Genomic DNA, 20,623 nt, shown 5'->3' on the forward strand with positions numbered 1-20,623 from the left:
AATTATACGGTCCGCATCCTCCTCAGTGTTCCCCCGAGGGAAGCTGCGGGCAATTTTTTCAATACAGTTGTGCTAAATTAGTAATTTACCAAACATGTCTTAGATTTTCATACCTTCAGATTTGGCCTCTTCTGGTGGAGCTCTGAAAGCCAAGATAAAAATGCGTTACTGTAGTAACAGCCCTAATACGCGTGTTATAAGAATGCATATGTCAAGAAGTGTAGAGCTAACACTCTCATAAAGATGTCCTTACAGCGAAACAATACATAAGGTGACGTGCCTGGCAAGAAAGGTGTTTCTTTACCAAAGCAGCTGACCAATACCAAATAGCTCTTGGAAAAAAAAAGCTTCGTAAGATCCCAGTATGAATAATCCCAATTTACTGACATAAATGTCAGAGTGTTGTCAAAAAAAATCATAGAGCAAACAGGCCTTAGAATGGTCATGAGAGTGTTTAGGCTATGAATAACTGAAGCTTACTTATTGAATCATGGGCTCCATATACATGCCCTGTCTTGCAATATTTAGTACTCTCAACCATCGATATTGCCTAGAGCTTCTATCTCATTCTGCTCCTCACGGGACGGCTTCACGCTCTCCCATAGTAGAGTACCTAGTGCTCTAAATCGTTACAACCACTTTTTCGTAACACAATTTGCGCGTCCATCCTGCAGAACATTGCAATCGCGAAGTAATAGCGTAATGGCTTCACAACTCATAATTTCACTTAATAACTTCAGAACAGAGAGGGTATACATAGTTCCCTAGTATCATGCCCGTCTGTGTGATCCCTGATACTTTCATGATAAAACAAGCGCTAAAAATTACACACACTCAGAGAGGACACAGACGAGCATTTACTAGCAACTCAAAATTTTATTTCGAAGCGAACACTAATACACACGTAACACTAGTAAGCGCTCGTCTGCGTCCTCTCTGACTTAGTGTGTGTTATTTATTTATTAGTGTTCACTTCGAAGTAAAATTTTCAGTTACTAGTAAGCGCTCTGTGAGCGCGTGTAATTTTTAGCGCTTGTTTAATCATGAACCTTTACCAACACGCCCTACTGGCAGTCATCCTGATACTTTCCCAAGCTAGTTTTTTACAAACGATCAGCATCAATGGCCTTGTGTAAAGACACGTCTAAATTACCCATTGTAATAAAAACTATAGACCATCTCCCTGAAGGGAACCCTGATGGGATGCGAAGCAGCAGCGGTCTGCGCGGCGTTGACCCGGCTGAAGCGGGTGTCGATGCGGGTGCTGGAAAAACTCACTTAGAAAGGGCAGCTCAAAAACATGGAAAAAAGAAAGACAGTAGAGACAAAGAGCACTCTTTGTCTCTACTCTGTTTCATTTCCCCATGTTTTTGCACTGCCCTTTCTAACTGAGTACTATGAAACAGCTAACCCAAAGCAAAGTACTTCTCTGGAAAAACGGTTAGAAGCGAAACTCGGCGTGGCGTTTACTGAGTAAGCGTTTGTTCAAAACGGCAAACACACGGGAGGCTGGACGCGTTGAAGACGCTTGCGCTCGGCTTGTGCGGCTCGCGTATCGTCGGTGTTGCTTGCGCGCCGTCTGCATTTTCGAACGCGATCGGTGTTCTTGACCCGCACCTCGTTGGTGTCACTGGTCTTCCACTGCCAACGCTTCCGTTTGGCTTCCTTGACTCGTGCTTCGTCGGTGTTGACGTCGCCATTCGCGAACGCGACCGGCTTCGCTAACCCTCGAAACACCGGTGACAGCCGGGGAAGCTATGCGCACACTAGCGGAAAGCATGCCGCAACGGGGTCCCGCTCATCGGCGCCATCCCGCGGCTAGTAGCGGCGCGCTGTGTACATAATCGGCGCCGCGAGATTCTCGAGGCGCGCGTTTCTTCTCGCTGACAGATGGAGAGAGGGTGGCGCAAGTGAGATGATGCCGCCGTGAGGAGTGGGCTCGAGCGTTGCGAGCGGTGGAGAGGGTGAAGTGACCGAGAGCTGACACGCAGCAAGCGCGCGGCCGGCGAGGGAGAGAGACGTCACCGCACACTGCTAAGAGGGCGTAAGCTACTTGTCACCGCTCTAACGCCAGCGGTGAAGGGAGCGGTGCGAACGGAGGGACAGCGTTTCACAGGCTAGATTTGATTGATATGTGGGATTTAACGTCCCAAAACCACCATATGATTGTGAGAGACGCCGTAGTGGAGGGCTCCGGAAATTTCGACTAACCGGGGTTCTTTAGCCCCAAATCTGTGCACCCAAATCTGAGCACACGGGACTAAAACATTTCCGCCTCCATCAGAAATGAGGCCACCGCAGCCGGGATTTGAACCCGCGACCTGCGGGTCAGCAGCCGAGTGCCTTAGCCACAAGACCACCACGGCGGGGATTTCACAGGCCAGTCGAAGAGCTGCTTTGCATCTAATAAATATTCGCAAAAGCTAATGTGGTGTTGGGTAAAGGCATGGTAAAAAGGTACGTGTTCCTGTCCTTATGAATAGGGAACAAGATATATTTTCCAAATGTAAACTATATTCCGCAAGACACATATCTCACATGAACGAACGGTCAGGGAAAACGTTGCACATTCTTAAGCGACGTTGAAGTACCCTGAGGTTACAAAGCTAAATAAACCTAGGCAACAAAGCTAGCTCGAAACATGTTGAGAGAGAGCAAAGCAATCGAAAGACGGCGATGATAACAAGAAGAGATATTTGTTTGACTACACCTTTTTCATGGAAAACGGAAACAGGTGAAAGAGCAGGAAAAATATGAAGGCACCACAAGGTCACTGTGACAATGGCAATTTCCAACAACACAAAATAGTTGCTAACTATATATCGATTCATTTCAAGGCTAAACAAGCAGAATTAAGGCCTATATTTCTTTACCCCTTCCATGGTAGTTTCAATAAATAGCATGATTGTTTAGCGCTTAACTAAAGATTGCTGGGCACAGTGAGACCATGACAATTTTCCACGAGAACAAGGAACGCAAAAAAAAATGGCACGGTATTATGCCGGCATCAACTTTTGCGTCAGATCCACGCATCCAGCCTCAGCATTATCGACGACATTGCGATTTACCAGGAGCACATGCGTTCTTGTGTTCCAGCACGACGTTGTTCAGTCAGCTCTGAACCTTTGCACATGATAGTTCCAAGGGCAGGCTAGTGGCGCCAATTCGCAATGTATACTCCAGACAATCGTGTTCGCTAAGCGGCGTACAGTAACATAACGAAGTTACTGTGGCGCAAACAGACCGACGAAAAAACTAGACAAGACAGCATAGAGCGTCAGACTTTCATCTTGCTCATTTTTCGCTTATCATCCAAATTCACATATTTTCGAAAGCGCGAACGTAGCACAGTGAATGCAGCGCACGCAAACTACCACACAGAACTATCCACGAAAACTATCGCTTAGCACTTTCTAAATAAAAACCTTCACACTTGTACAGAGAGACCGGAGGGACACTTATGCAGCCATCTTCCGTATGTGATGTGCTTCGAGCTCTTCCCGGGCTAACGTTTCTCTGCGCCTGCCTATCACACGCACTGCCCTAAATTGTGGTCTCCAGTAGCTTGAAGCACAATCATACCTGTGGGTGTGAACCCACACCACCTCTTAATCAATAATGATTAAGAGTATAGTCAAAATGTTCACAAATGCGGTTTCATTGTGGTTCGCGTGGCTGCGTACCACTGTCTTTAGAAGCGCGTACGGTAGAGAGGAACAGAGAAACGTTCGCACACGAAGTGTTTAAAGTGTGTCGACGATGGCTACGTCAGTGTTCCTTCTGTCTATCTGTACAAACGTGAATGCGTATGTTTATATAGTGCTGGGTGGTGGTTTCCACAGATAGGGCTGTGTGATATTTAACATGCGATGCGCCCTCTCACCGTGCGCATTTCCGAGAATATATCTATTTGCGCGATGCGCCAAAAATGACCTATCGTTGGAGGTCTGGAAACATGCACAGTCTTCTCTCCTGTTTTCCTCGCCCTCAGTTGGCGCCACGATGCTTTCGCTGAGCTATGCACCATATCAATGCCTCACCCACTGTTACTTCACATAACAGTGTAAATTTACATGACTCCGGGCATAATCGCTGGACACCTGCAAGCATTTGAGTACGGTTTCGTCGGACGTTTGAATAGTGGCTTACATCTCAGTGGCTTCCATAACCGGCGCCTCCTCGCCAACAACCTCCTCGTCACAGCAGTCGTCTTGTATCTCGGACATGGAACGGCTCAGGATATCGGTACCCGGAGGATAGACTCGCTTTGGCTCCAGAGGCGATGCAGGCGCCTTCTGTTCCGTCCTCTGCAAGAACGATTACATTATCACCAATGCTAACATAGTTCCTGCGTTACTTTCTCTCTTTGCAAAGACTCCAGACATACATACACAGACATTCAGTGACGTCAACTACACACGCCACCCCGGCGGTCCAGTGGTTACCATCCTCGACTGCTGACCCGCAGGTTGCGGGATCGAAACCCGACCGGAGGCGAAAATACTCGTGGCCCAAGTACTTAAATTTATCTCCAGGCTGCAAACACCCACGTGGTAGAAATCACCAGAGCCCTCCACTACAGCGTGCCCAATAATCGTAGGTTTTAGGACGTCAAACACTTGTGATTAATACTACGACGACTACACAGAATCAGCTTACATGAAATAGGTAGTGAGCTATTAATGGGGAGAAATCGGTGTATCCAGGGGGAGCGGGGAAAACGTTAAGGGCTAAAGCTCGTCAAAGTACGATTTTTTTTTCAAATTTACATGTGTATACACACACGCTTATGAACAAAAACTGCACGCATATACGTAAAGGCTGAGAGAAGCCCTCCCCCCAAAAGTTTTTGGCTACATCTTTGATAGGAAGTAAGACTCATTAATGACATACACATTCACTTGAATCGTAGTCCACAAACGCTGACGTCTCCGGAAAGTATCGTATTTCTGATAGCGAGTGAGGACGTAAGCTCCATTTTGCAGACAGTTGCAGGCATTATTGATGACGTCACACAGTAAATAAAGCAAGCAGTTTGTCTTGGAATTACAGGCTGTTATCTGAAGCAGCGCTGTATTCTGAATCAACAAGTTGTTGATCGTAACGTAGGAGTGTCTCGTGAATTGTAAAGGTGTGCGAATATTCAAAGTTTTAAATAACGATTCCAATAGCGTTCTATTCAATTCGACACTAAAATAGAATGGTGCACATTGGGAATAACGAACATTTCTTGAATATTTTTGCATTACCAGCGAAGACAAATCTATGTTCAGAGGAGTGAGACCGTGGAACAGCGAGGAGTAACTTCTTTTTGTTTTCCACATCGCATCGCATAGATGCATGCAGTCCTTCTACCGATGATGGATCGTAAAATGAAGGCAGTTTTTTATAGCAATAGTGTCCTCGAAGCGACAGTGTGACCAATCCACTATCTTCACCGTGATATTCATTAAGGTATTAAGTGATGAATTTTTCTGTATCTTTTCTAATCAGCCTCATTTCGAAGCTCTTAAAAAAGTACCAATTTGAATAGTGCAGCCACTGCTGCGTTTGTTCCTGCACTTAAAAAATATTTCCAATGGTTGCTGCTGTACGAGTACTAACTCACCTAAGTTCAGATAAATATATTATTTTGCCAGTAAAAAAATAGCCGTACTGTTCCTTCTTCAATCTTGTCAATACTTGTTTATAAACCAGTGTTGTGCAATTATCTGGCTGTATCAGAATTGGTATCTTACTCTCTAAGGCAAAAGGGTGTTAAAAGGTGTGTGGTTCGTCCTTTTGTTTGGGGAATATATAATGGGGCTACCAGAGCCATTATTATTGCTATAGCAATTTTATAGACACCGTCAGCTGGATTTTGCCGCCGGTGTCGACTTCAACAGTGCCGTCACTCACCGTATATATATATATATATATATATATATGGGATATGGAACAACGGGAGCGTTGTCAACAAGGATAAATATATTTATTTCCCAACAGTTTCAGGAGGGGTCCTCCCTTCATCAGGGGATGAGTTATACTGACATGAACTTCCAAACTTCGTTGCTGCCGCGTCCCTCTCGCCTTGAAGGATGTTTGCGAGAGTGAGAGGGAACTAAAAAAGGAAAAAAAAGAAAAGAAAAAAAGACGAAAAAAAAGGAAAGAAAAGAATGAAAGTAAAAAAGAGGAAGAACCACTGTCAACACTGAGAACGAAACCAACTGTCCGTGTACGTCCGCATATGGTTCTTATCACGTGCTGTTCAGTTCTCGACGTGTGTCGGGCCACCCAAGATTGTCGCCGCGGTGGCGGGAGGGGTCCGTGACGGCGTGCGTAAAGAAAGGGTTTCCCCTTAATGGGTCGGTCGGCTCTTTACCTTTAATCTTCGTCAGTTTCCCTTCAATGGTCATCAAGTTGTAGGCGAACATAAACACTTTGTATGTGCATGTGAAAAAAAGAAAAAAAAGGAAAAAAAGAAGAAAAACAAAAAACAAGAAAGGACAGTGTACACGTACGAGTCAGTCAGAAAAAACAAGCATGGTCTCCAGCTATCAATCTTTGTCACCAATTTCCTCCTGGCTTACTTCTCGGAGTCAGGAGAGTTTTTTGGGGTCCTCGTTGATGCCGGCTACTAATGTTCGAAATTTGAAAATAAAATATGCCTCACGCTGTTCGCGCTCGCGCCTGTTTGAGAAACAGGACTGCAAAAGAGTTACGCTGATATTTTCAAAACTGTGGTCTGGCAGGCGCAGATGTCTAGATAAAGGTAGCTTCGGCAGTGAAGTGGCGTGGTACCGGTGATTATTGAACCGCAGCCGAAATGGCGTGTCTGTTTGGACGATATATTCTTGTCCGCAGATGTTGCAATGTAGCATGTATATTACGTTACTGGAGTCACATTTAAGGCTTTCAGTTATGCAGAATTTGAAATCCGAGAAGTTCGCTTTGGATTCACGTGTTGTGACCATCTGTAGGCATACCTTGCATCGAGCTTTTCCGCAGGGATGGCACCCTGATTGAATTTTGGGGTGTTTGTTTTTGCTCTGACAAGAATGTCCTTCAGATTTTTATCCCTGCGGTACACCACGTGAGGTGGCTTCGCGAAAATAGAAGTTGGTCGTTTGCTTTGCCTGATTATGTTGAAATGGCGGGAAAGTATGTTGTTGATTCGTGGCGCTGATGAGGAGTAAGTTAGTACAAGGTTCGTTTGGGAAGTCGTTTTAGATACTCTGTTTGGTCCCTTAATTATATCATTCCTGTTCACGTTGCGAGCACGTAGTATGGCATCGTCAATAATGTCTTCCGGATAATTTTGTTTCAATAAGGAATGCTTTAGGTGTTTCGCGTGTCTGTCTAATTCCCGCATATCGGTATATATATATATATATATATATATATATATATATATATATATATATATATATATATATATATATATATATATATATATATATATATATATATAATCTTTCATCCACTTTTCTTTCTTCTTATTTACATTCCATTGGTTTTAATAACTTCCCCTGTACATTCCTTGACATTACTGTCTGTTAGATCTCAATAATATTGTGTCAAAACATGGAAAAACGAGCCCTTAGGTATACACTTCTTTCCCTTATTTCATTTAACAAGGGTCTCGTACTGGCAGATTTGGTGTCATTAGGTTGTATACGAGGGAATATTAATCAGCTGCCCGCTCCCTAATAAGTTCACGTGCTACGTGACGCCAAACATGCGCATAAAAGAGTGGTTCACACTCGTCGTTTGGCTTATAGTTGGCGCTGACTGTCACTCCTACTTCTAAATTCACATATAAACCCCCCAAAAAAAGTGGATGGAGGGAAGGCCGCTGTGGTAGCTCAGTGGTTACAGCATCGAACGCGTTATTCGAAGGTCGTAGGTTCGTTTCCTGCTCACGGCTGGTTATTCTTTCATCCACTTTTCTTTCTTTTTATTTACATTCCATTGGTTCTAATAACTTCCCTGTACATTCCTTGGCAATACTGTCTGCTAGATCTCATTAATATTGTGTCAAAACACAGAAAAACGAGCCCTTAGGTATACACTTCTTTCCCTTATATATATATATATATATATATATATATATATATATATATATATATATATATATATATATATATATATATATATATATATATAAAGGAAAGAAGTGTATACCTAAGGGCTCGTCTTTCAGTGTTTTGTCACAATATTAATAATATCTAACAGGAAATAATGCCAAGGAATGTATATGGAAAGTTATTAGAACAAATGTATTGTAAATAAAAAGAAAGAAAAGTGGGCGAAAAAATAACTTGCCGTGCGCAGGAATCGAACCTATGACCTTCGAATAACGCGTTCGGTGTGTGTGTGTGTGTGTGTGTGTGTGTGTGTGTGTGTGTGTGTGTGTGTGTGTGTGTGTGTGTGTGTGTGTGTGTGTGTGTGTGTGTGTGTGTGTGTGTGTGTGTGTGTGTGTGTGTGTGTGTGTGTGTGTGTGTGTGTGTGTGTGTGTGTGTGTGTGTGTGTGTGTGTGTGTGTGTGTGTGTGTGTGTGTGTGTGTGTGTGTGTGTGTGTGTGTGTGTGTGTGTGTGTGTGTGTGTGTGTGTGTGTGTGTGTGTGTGTGTGTGTGTGTGTGTGTGTGTGTGAAAATGCAAGAAAAAAATTCAGTAAAAGACTCCGGCGCACGGAATAGTAGTTGAGTCCTATGAATCGTGAGTGCGAGCCGTGAACCATTGAGCTACTTAGAAACACGTCCTTCAACGTACAAACGGCATGCTATATTTATGTACCACTTACCGCTGCTGACGGGCATCTCAGGGGGAATCATCGTGTTTTTGGCACTACCAGCAAGATGGCGCAATGAGCGCACGACGCCACATCGCGCTGTGGCGCACGCTCTAATCTCTCACGCGTACTTTGCCCCGCTTAAAGGAGGGGACGACGTTCCCTCGCACGCCCTTATCGCGCGGTGAAGAGGATCGCATTTCTTGGCTGGCCTAGAGCTTTACCTGGAACAATTCTGTTGTAGTTACCGGGCGCACAAAGGTCACTGCAATCATTGTAGTCTCCGTTGGCGAAAAGCTCATGCTTTTCAGACACAGCGAAGTAACAATTGAGACGATTATTCGCGTGCATCTGTAGCCGTGAGTACATTTCGTGCGCCTTTTGTGCGTGAGAAATGTGAGGCATGTTTAGATGTGCTTGCCATTCTCCGCGTGACCTTTCAGTTTGTTGCTATCGCGTTCATTGCTTCACCTTTGCAGCAAACTGTGAATTTTTTTTCTTTAAGGACTAATGGTACCAGGTATAACAGTCCCCACAGGCTAGCTCAAAGAACTAAGATTTTGTTCTCACATTTACGCCTTAGCGGGTAACCGTTAGTCCCCACAAATCACCTCTAAGGACTAACATTAATTTTAACATTTACACTTTAGCTGGGAACCGTTAGTCCCCACGTTTAGACCTTACCGGGAACCGTTAGTCCTCACAATTGCACCTCACCGAACGGTTTGTCCTCTCAAATGCTTCATTAAAATGAACTTTTTACCCCAGTTCAAATATTATTTTTCTATTCACTATATGCCAAGCCTAACACTGCTTTCGTCTATTTTTCTCCGCAGTGACAAACAAAAGGCGCGGAAAATAAAGCGCGAAAATTATTTAGTCATCCATGTGTCACTGCTTTCGCAGTACGCCACTCTAGGGTTGCTTTGAAAATTCTTGCCTTTCTATTGGTAAACCTTTCGAAGAGTACACAATTTTTATTCGGTTTGACTTCAGTGTCAACACAATTCGATTCGCATCCCAATCGTATTCGATTCGGTTTCAAGATTCACTACTCGCCGACCCTTTCCACATGCATCGATCAAACCCTTTTGGACGCACACACACTGTATGTTAGTGAACGCGACGTCCTATGGCTTTTTCGGTGACGTGACACGCCGCTCTTACGAATGTCCTCCTAATGCGTGTACCATAATGCACAATACGAAACTTTTGCACCTTTTGACACTTATCATCCCGCAATAATCGTGGTCGTTCATAGCATTTCATGATATTAACGCTGCGCAACCAGCAAATTTAGGTCACGAACCGCACTCGTGTATCAGCCTCGACACAGTGTTTATGGCAATAAAGTAGGAAGTATACCACGTCAGATAGATGGAAATGTACGCAAAATCGCGGATACATTGTTTCATGACAAGGTCAGCCGCAAAGTCCGCGATTTTTTATGCCGAATTTATATTGTCATTAAGTCCCCCAACGAAAGCGGTGAAAGAGTACATTTAGGTCTGCATAAGAGAACGAGTTCTGGAAGGGCCATCCATCTTATTTATAGTCAGAAAAGACATAAGGAATTTTGAGTACCAGAACAATGACATCACTACGCGACGCGCGTTCCGTATATGGGCGGGGCACCAGATTCAACTTGAGTACCCGAGTTCTCTTGACATGTGCATATATCAATGAACACGAACCTTGTTTTTTTGTTATATTTGTTATTTCATCTCCATTTATATGCCGCCGCCGTGGCCGGGAAAGCTTGAACGTGCACCCTGCGCGATTAGCGTCACTTCTTTCTCATCACCTGAGTCCCGTTACGCTTGCAGTAATGTTACGGCAGCCGAAAATGACACGCGCGCCCTCGAGCTTAACAGCGCCACACCTTCCTTGTTGAGTACCATGGCCAGTAATGCATATTTTCTCTTTTACGTAAAGAGTGAAGCACTGCCAGAACGCTCTTGATAGCCACCTGGATGCGACACTATCTCAAAGCATAATACTAAACAAGGCTCATCGGCGGACGTTTACTGTTGCGTTAGGCCTATAATACTAAACTCACCGAAAAACTAAAGAACTTTAACAAATAAACAAAGGTGTTTTTGTGTTCTTGAAAGCATTCAACAAGTTCTCGGAAAGCGGGGTCGCCAGCCGTCGATCGCATGACGGCTGTCTCGATGATGATGATGATGATGATGATGATGATGATGATGATGATGTGTAGGGTTTAACGTTCCAAACAGCTTTACGATTATGAGAGACGCTGTAGTGGAGGGCTCCGAATATTTCGACTACCTGGGGTTATTTAACGTGCACCTAAATCTGAGCCCACAGACCTACAGAATTTTCGCCTCCATCGAAAATGCAGCCGCCGCAGCCGGGATTCGATTCCGCGACCTGCGGGTCAGCAACCGAGTGCCTTAGCCACTAGACCACCGCAGCAGGCCACGGGTGTGTGCATCCGCCGTTGGACGGGAAAAGCCGCGGACATCTAAAGTAGTATCTTCCTACAGTATAGAACCAAAAAGGGGGCTTTTATTGTTAGACAGAGCATTAATTAGATCAGACAGACAAGAAAACCAAGGGACGTATAGGAGGTGTTGTCTGTAGTATTTATTATGTAAATGTGGCGAACGTAAAATGGGCGAAAAGATAGCTTACTGCTGGGCGGCAGCAAACCTGCGACTATCGAACAACGTGTCCGAAGCTCTACCTTCTGAGCTATGACGGCGGTCATCAATAACACCGTCAACTTTATGGGGTATATATGCGCTTTAGGCCTGCAAGTGTTAGCGCCGGTCAGTAGGCACGAAACGTTTTTTTTCGGCCTGATAAAGTCGCATATCACGTGATTTTTTTCACGAGCTGACAGCTGACCTATATTGCCTGACATGCTACACAAGGAATCCAGTGTGCCAGACTTAGACCCTCACGATGAGGAACCTAACAAGGAGAATTTCAAGGGATCGTTTTAAACACTGTAGTCTTTCGTGGGATACGTCGACGCAGACACTTTCGTTTGTCTGTCTGCCGGCCGGTCTGTCGGTCACACGATTATGTTTGAGGTAGGTCGGCCAAAGTTTGATACTTGATGAACGCCCCTTCATTTTGAACATGTTGCTGCATTTATACTTGTGAACATTGTCGATCAAAATGCAAATATTAAGCATATGTGCGGCCCAACATGAAAACGTATTTATTAGGTGATGTGTTTTTTACTGGAAGATACGTACACAGTTAGCAGTAAAAAACCAAGTGTTTCGAAGGCTGCGCTGAAAATTTGACGCAATGGAAAAAAATAAAAAAGATGGCTGGCAGAATGGGCGTATCAGCATGAAGGGCAAAAAAGGCTGAGCCCCCCCCCCTCTCCTCTCTTTAGACAGTAGTCAATCTTGGCTGCACGCTGGGGAAACCAACAAGTAAGGAAAGGTTTTCCGTCGCAGCAGTAATAACTCAATTAAGTTCTTACGGGAGAATGAAAATGTTACGAGGCAATGTTACAAATAGTGAAACTTCACCAACGTTTCTTCGGCAATAATTTTCTTTGTAGCTTCTTTGCGGTGCGGGCCGCCTATGCGACGTTTTCACGTCTTGTGCTGTAGTATTGCAGAGCAGGCAAGCGCTGAACAGGGCCTATAATATTTCATCACTTCTTCATGTTTTAAATGCGCAGCATTTCTTAGCGAACTTCGGTGACTTTGAGCGTATCTAGCTATCTATCTATCTATGACCTATCTATCTATCTATGACCTATCTATCTATCTATCTATCTATCTATCTATCTATCTATGACCTATCTATCTATGACCTATCTATCTATCTATCTATCTATCTATCTATCTATCTATCTATCTATCTATCTATCTGTCTGTCTGTCTGTCTGTCTGTCTGTCTGTCTGTCTGTCTGTCTGTCTGTCTGTCTGTCTGTGGTTCTGTCTGTCTGTCTGTCTATCTATCTATCTATCTATCTATCTATCTATCTATCTATCTATCTATCTATCTATCTATCTATCTATCTATCTATCTATCTATCTATCTGGCCGCCTACGACTTATAGCTCTCCTGGCCGTTTCGATAATGGTATCAATACCAAACTTGGTATGGCATGACATGACTGTAAGAAGAACACATTTGACTTGTTATAACGTGAAAATCATGACATGTATGTCATGAATGTCATGGTTTACATTTCAAGGTCCTGTAGCTCTTGCGGTGGTTTTGTTCACATAGCAAGTTGAAAAACTGGTATGGTATGGCATGATTGCATGGCGAACACAAGCGACAGACCCTAACATGAAAATCATGACATGTAAGCACATGACTGCCACACTTAAGATGTGCTCGTGGCCATTTTGCTAGCTTTGCATATACCGAATAGGTATTACGGGACGTGAAAGAATGACGAGGGTATATTCGTCCCTCGTAGTAGTGCGTAACATGTCTTACACTTTGACCTGCAAGGTGGTGCCGGGGGGGGGGGATTTCTCCTGTGCGTTGTTCATTCATTCACAAAACTTTATTTGTGTCGTGAAGCCCAGTCTTTTCAGACCAAGGTGGGCCGCGTCCGCGTCGGTACCGTCAGGCCGAGCCTTGTAGCGTCATCGTGGACCTTCTGGACTGCCCGTAGTTGGTCTTGATAAAACGGGCTTCGCATCATCATCTGCCAGTAAAGCCATTGTTTTTCGGAGTCGGCGAGAGTCGCGGGACAGCCCGCCAGCATGTGTTTGATCCCAATGATGCCATCGCACGCGTCCCACTTGCCTTGAATTTCACTGTCAGGGAGAATTTTATGTAGAAAATACGGAGTGGGGTAAGTTCCGGTTTACAGTAAACGTAGCGTGACTGCCTGAGCCATGTTCAATTTTGCGTGTGGCAGTGGGAAAGGCCTACGCCCCAAGTAATAATATTTTGTGATGTCGTCGTAAGGGATTAAATTATCTTTATAGCCCCCGAAACGGTAGTGGTTGTTGAACAATAAAAAATTCGGAGCGTGCGCGTTCACTAAAAGCCGAATTCTCCTGTCTCTCATTCCCCATTAACAGCCATTAGCAGCCATTGGCATGTACATTGAGCACTATCTGACAAGAAAGGGTTGCTATGTTAGACTCGCTAGGCGTAACCTCCTTAGTTTTAGAAAGGTTTAGCGAGCGTTGGGCCGCAGTGCCATGAATACAGTGAGCTTGTATATACCATGAACTCGAGGTGGTTAAAGGTGGGAAGTAGACACGAAGCGCAAGCAGTAAGAAAGTGTGCGTGTGCCACCTCTCGTTCAGTCCTTTGAATGTCCGCTGAATGGCGGTGTTTCTATATGCGGAATATATGATGAAAAGATGCGAGATGGTGGTACTTGGAATGTTGACTAGATGGACGAACGGACACACAGACAGATGCATGGACGGACGCACGGATGGCTGCACGGACGGATGCACGCATGGACAGACGCAGGGGCGGATGCATTGACGAACGCAGGGATGGACGCACGAATGAACATGCGGACGCACGAAAATACGCACGCACGGACGGACGGATGGACGCACAGACGGTCACACAGACGGACGCATGGATGGATGGAATCAAGAACGAATGGACGGACGGATGCTTCGCCCCACTCTCCATCATTCACCCCGTGGATATGCTGCCAATCCTTATGCTGCCAAAGCGGCAGCATAAGGATTGTTTCTTTGTAACAGTAACAAACAAGTCAGCATCAAACCGCAAGTAGGTAATACCGACTATGTCAAGAAGTTTTGTACGCCAAAAATATGCCAACAGTGCGTTTATGGGAGCTAGAAATACCCCGTGAATATGCTGCCACGGCGAAGCTCCTTATGACGTGGCTTGTGCGTCCCTCGTTGTAGTGCGTAACCACCGGTGGCATATACCCGAAAGAGTGGTTCTTAGAATGTCCGCTGGGCGGCGGTGCTTGAATATGATGAATACATGATGAAAAAGAAGTGATATGGTGGTACTTGAAGTGTTCACTAGATATACGGACGGAGGGATGGACATACAGATGAACTGACAGACTGACCGAACGACAGAGAGACATAGGAGGCGGACGCACGGCCGAACGGACGGATGGACAGACAGGGGGACGGCCGCACGAATAGACGTACGGACGGACGTATGGATGGACGGACACACCGATGACCGGCGGCTGCCGGCATGTACACCAGTGCCCGCCAGTCTACACTTCTTTGGCCGCCGCTCAAGGTCACCACTTCGGTCACCTCTCCTGTGATTCGAACAATGCTCACTAGATGGCACGCCGCCACCCTAGGCCGCCCCCTAAGGGACATGTGGAAGATGGGAATGCTTACGAAACCATCACTGGAGACCTACCGAACGTTTAAGCAGGGAATGACAAGGGAAAAGATCTACGATAATTCTCAGGGCAGTTCTCTGCTATTCAAGGCTAGAACGGGAGTATTATGGACCAAGACGTGCCGAGCAAAATACGAACGCACAGAAACGGTATGTAGTGCGTGTGGAGAGGAGCAGGAAGCAGCTGAACATTTCGTGATGTTCTGTAAAGGGCTCCACCCTATAATGAAAAAATGGCGCCCAATTTTTCAAAGCATTGTTGCTTAGGGACAGTGAAGGCAAAATAGATTTTAACGGGTAGAAATAACCAGGAGGAGGCTAACTGATTGGTGGCTACAATCGAGGCGCGAGTGAAATACAATCGTTAAACATACATTGATAGTAATTAAAGTTATGGCTAGGTGGCGTGGGCCACCACCCGATCTAAAGGGCACAGCCAGATAAATCCATCCATCCATCGTTTGAGCGGTCGCGTAGGCTCCCTACAACGCATCGGTTTTAGGTGGCCCTCACAGTCGCCTCCTCACCACTGTCCACTTCACTCTCGTCGCTTTGAGGTGTCCTCACATGAGAGACAGTTATCGTGCACTCCAGACGCCACTTGGTTACCTTTCCGTTTTTTTAAGACGATAGTCTTTCTTGGGGACCATTGACGGAAAAATTTTGGTCTGTCTGTCTGTCTTTCTTTCTTTCTGTCTGTCTGTACATTTTTCTGTTTGTCGGCCCTAACGATACCTCAAACGGCACCAAACGGCCTACCCCATCCGCAGCGCCCACCAATATTGTTCAAGGTTTAGCGTTCATAGTTGTGCGATTGTCACTTAAGAAGCAATTCTTGCGCATATCGGAGGCGCCACAACAACGCTTCGATGTTTTGTGTGTCTGCCTTTATACTAGAAGAGGCACACGCAAGTAACTAAGGAATGTAGCGTTTAATCACGCTGCGCTGACAGTGCAACACGATGCTCAAAAAAATGTTCCCAACGCTTTGCTACGACGCACGGTGTTCGCACCTGCCCGTCGCTTTGCGTTCTACACCTTATCACTTCCGAGACTGGTGCGCATCTTTCTCCGCGAGCTGCACGCCTTCGTTTTCGAAGATAACTGCCAGATGGCACTTGTGTCTAACATGCCTCGATGCGCTCGTTCGCCTCCGCTACACGCTCGAAGCACTAACGCAGTGCCTGCAGAATACCATTCACCAATTTTCTTGCGCAGAACAATAAATAAACGTTTTGTAAACTCTCTCCAGCCGCAAGACTATCGTCTTTCGACGACATTTGCGGTGTAACGTGCAGATTTAGAACCATTTCTTTCCCTAAAGAATCATCCCCCCTCCTCCTGTAAAGACGGCAGCACGTCACAAGTTACTACGATGAGTACTACGCACGGGTATCGATAACATCTCAAGCCACCTCACCTGTCCACTCTCAACCCTGTCGAAGAACGCCTGATAGCTGCAGTACAGTAGCAATCCTTTTGAGAGTGACCACAGGAGCGCGTGGCTTTCAGTACTACTAGCGCCTTTAGACGACACGTCACAGCATCTGAGCGCATGCGCAAGCGGGCTAGCTTCACTTCACGCGCATCAGGTCATCGCAGCGCTCGTTTGTCGTCTGCTAGCTGATTTTCGGCCTTCCTGCTGATCCTATTTTGATCGCAACGAAAATTTGGGTGCTTTCAGTTCAAACGCCTTGCCTTTATGGCTGCCGTGTCACTTGGTTTTCGTCATTTTTTGTTCTCTTTTTCTGCGTTCTTGTAGTACAACGAATAGGTGATGGAATGCAAACAGCCGAACTGTTGTTTGGTGCACGTTTGAGGAAAGGCTGGTTCATTTATTTAAGTTGTGTCAGCAATCCGAAATAATTGATTGATTAATTTGTAGGGTTCAACGTCCTAAAACCACCATATGATTATGAGAGATGCCGCAGTGGAGGGCTCCGGAAATTTCGACCACCTGGGGTTCTTTAACGTGCACCCAAATCTGAGCACACGGGCCTACAACATTTCCGCCTCCATCGGAAATGCAGCCGCCACAGCCGGGATTTGAACCCGCGACCTGCGGGTCAGCAGCCGAGTACCTTAGCCACTAGACCACCGCGGCGGGGCGGTTTTCTTCTCTGTCAGTTCCAATTAATGCTATTGTAAGTGAGCCGCGTGCATGTCAAGCTTCTCTGGCCACATTATCCCGGTAGGTCAAGGGCCCCTAGTCTACATTGTTTGGCTCGTTAGTTCACTATTCAGCGAAGCACTATTCACGGTACAGTCGTGAACGCTAGTGTAGGGTGTACACGCTTTGCGCGTCACTCGCCTTACCTCAGATGCAGGGGCAGCGATCACCGCAGGCGCCTCCCGGGTCACGAGCTTAGATATGGGCGGTGACGCGTCGGCGAAGTTGCCGCCACCGTGGCCCATAATCTTCTGCTCTAGCCAGTTGAAGCCCGGCAGCTCCTGGGCGAGCCGCTTGTAGCGCGACTCGTCTCCATGCTGCTCCCCGCTGCTGCTGCCCCGCCGATGGTTGTCTTCCGAGTTCTTGCGCTGCTGCTTTTTGCCGCCTGGTCAGCCGAGAGACGAAGCTCGAATTCACGGGTTGCCCACAATAATCAGGGTACGGGTGCGGCTTACGACATCTCGATCGCACTTCTTTTGCTTGGCACCGCATTAATGAGAAGCAACAAACAACGATACCAAGAAAAGTAACGCGAAGAAAAACTAAGTGGGCGAAAAAAATTACCTTGCGCTAACCTAGAGAGAACTTCTAAAGGAACCAAACCTGCGACCTTCCAATAAAGCGTCCGAGAACATCGGACGCGCTATTAGAAGGTCAAAAGTCCAGCTCCTGCCGGCGACTTGTTACCTTTTCGTCCACTTATCTTTCTTCACAAATACAACTACTCCTAATAACATCCCCTATACATTTCTCGGCATTACTGTCTCAGTTTTCACTTATTTTGTGTCTAACATAGAAAAGAACCCCCTTAAATTTACACTCCTTTACTACTCATCTTCTGCACAACTTACTAGACGTACCATAAGGGACTTATAGGCTACAGTGGATGTGTGTTTATCTCGAGGCACAAAAGTGGTCAACGGGGTCAAGTTCAAGGGCTCAAACACGGACAATGGTGGAAGGAAGAGCGCTCTGCGTCTTCTGTCCGTGTTTGTTAGTGCCCTATCAACCCCACTTCGCGTCAAAATGCACTAGACGTGCGAGGTCGTTCACATCTAAAATGAACCCAACACAATAGTATTCAAGACATCATAAAATCTGATGTTCAGGCCACAATTCCAAAAACTATTACAGCGTTTATAGACACACCGATTAAACGTCATATAAAGGTCAAATCACTAGTGCATTAGAATAGAGGCTCTAGTTTTCTTACTTTCCCCAGGTTGAATACTTTTGATGTGCTCAACTCGCATGTGAACGACCCTCTACTTTGGGTCGTTATACGATAACAGTAAGTATAGTGAGGCAAATAAAAAAAAAGAAATACATAGGCTGAGGAGGCAGTTTGGACTGTTGAGTCAGTGGTCAGTGGTCGAATTACAGAATACATAACAGCACGACATAACATTTTCAACATGCCTAATAATATCAGTTTCGTGATACTGTTTGGTGAAGTCTACACAACTGAAGGCTAAACTTCTGTCTCGTTACACGGGACAGAAATTTAGGTCAATTTTTACGGCCTTTCCTTAACAGATCATCGTATGCTCCTCGAACAGAACGGTCCATCTGTCCAAAACAGAACGGTCCATCGCTTTTTTTTTGGGGGGGGGGGGATTTTTGGCGTCCATATTGGCGCAAAGTCCAGACAGAGGGCGCAAGGCGATGATTGGGGGGGGGGGGGGACAGCAGCAGACCAGTCTAGAGCCTTCTTCTTCGTGTATTTTGTCTGTTATTTGAAATCGCAGGAATATACCGAGTTATCACGGCGTTCACCACCACTCAGACAAAGCAATACGATTTTGCTTACACTAGATATTACTGGCTCTTTTCGCACTCGTAAGTTTGAAAGTCCGTCATTTTTCTTGTCGATCGTGTACCACACGCATTTTTTCCAACCTCCGTACCAGGGCTGAAATAGTCCCGACAGCGACACGCAGTTTAAAAAGAAAGAGCATCCAGTGTTTACTTCGGGATAGGCCGCAAAAATATCGAAACCCCGATATCGAAACCACGAGCGATCAGACAAAAACCCCTTTTGTGAAAGGCGTTTTCGCTGCTGTCCCATTTTCCAACACCTGGCCACAGCGGTTGCCACTTGCATGGTACAGCATACCAATGTCACACCACATGCAGCACATCACGCCTAACTGTCAGATGGAAGCTATTAAATGATCAAGTAACGCTAAATGTGATATACGCGGTTCAATATGATATACGCGAGTATGAAAATTCACTTTACCAAACCACGCTTGTCAACCAGGCAAGATTCCACAGTACATCCAGAGGCTTCACCCGCTTTGCCAGATGGAACTCGAAGAGTCAATATTAAACGGTGCAGGGTGAACCGGCGCCGGTGATGTGTAAAACCAGACTGACGCATGAGGCAAGACTGATCCTCCGTCAGGTGGGAACATTCACACTACCATACGCGCACTGCCACAAAACACGGTCATCCGGTCTTTGTCGGCGACGAGACGGTGGGTACGATTCGATAACCAAATCCGTCGTATTCCACGCGTCCGGCTTTGAAACGGTACTCCTTCCACGAGATCGACAGAGGCGCGCATTCGGCCTCGGGGTTCCCAGGCTACTTAGGTGACGACGACGGCTTCGTCAAGTCGTGCCACCGGTGCGTGCGCTCATTTCAACCCGAGTCGCCAGCGTCGACTGTCCCGGAAGACGAGTATCAACGCGACACTCCTACCTCTAGTTACCGTTCATTGTGGCTGCGCTTTTGTTTATATAGCCTCAGTGTGTGAAAGCCGATGCTGTATGCCGAAGCTTGCGTATGAGCTACGTATAGTATAGCGGTGATGAACTGTCAAAACCGAAAGATTGCACGTGAATGTGAGTACACTGTGGCACCAGATGCACCGCTTCCGATGCATCTATGCTGGCTGAACAAAAAATCGCGGGGTCTCTTATGCATCGGCCTATAAGACTATACTCGAACGAAAAAGCCATCTTCCTTTTATTCTCAGACGATGTACGAATCCAACCCTAGAGTTAGCGAATATACATAATGTTTTTAATAATCTCGTGAGGACAGAGCATCACTTACATTGTGAGATATTTGATAGCCGTATCTGAAATTGGAGGGACTGGCTCACATTGTCACATTCCGTGTTATTAAACAGCGTAAAAAGTCTCAAGCTGTTTCATAAGGTGTTGTTTTCCTCACGAACATTAAAGCGAAAAAACTTGATTTACGAGTATTGGTGTCTTATTCTTCTTCTCATCATGCACTTGATTCTTTCTAGGAGGAACACTTGCGAACAAACGGAAACACTTTTAGCGAACCGAGTCCAAAACGCTCAGATTTCAGTATGACAGATCTGCTTGCTCCGACTATGCATGTCT

At 45.7% G+C, this 20,623-nt stretch overlaps 1 protein-coding gene across 3 annotated transcripts in view; it reads right to left on the reverse strand.

Annotated features, from left to right (window-relative positions):
- The window catches only part of LOC142761675 (uncharacterized), a 175,949-nt gene that overhangs the window by 21,630 nt on the left and 133,696 nt on the right, over positions 1-20,623 (reverse strand). For all 3 annotated transcript variants that reach the window (XM_075889724.1, XM_075889725.1, XM_075889726.1), the window contains 3 exons: positions 17,407-17,645; positions 4,150-4,307; positions 114-142 (listed from right to left, as the gene is read on the reverse strand). In XM_075889724.1, coding sequence (XP_075745839.1) covers positions 114-142; positions 4,150-4,307; positions 17,407-17,645 — 426 coding nt within the window. The remainder of the gene's footprint in view (positions 1-113; positions 143-4,149; positions 4,308-17,406; positions 17,646-20,623) is intronic.

This window comes from Rhipicephalus microplus, chromosome 3 (assembly GCF_043290135.1).
Source record: "Rhipicephalus microplus isolate Deutch F79 chromosome 3, USDA_Rmic, whole genome shotgun sequence".
NCBI lineage: Eukaryota > Metazoa > Arthropoda > Arachnida > Ixodida > Ixodidae > Rhipicephalus > Rhipicephalus microplus.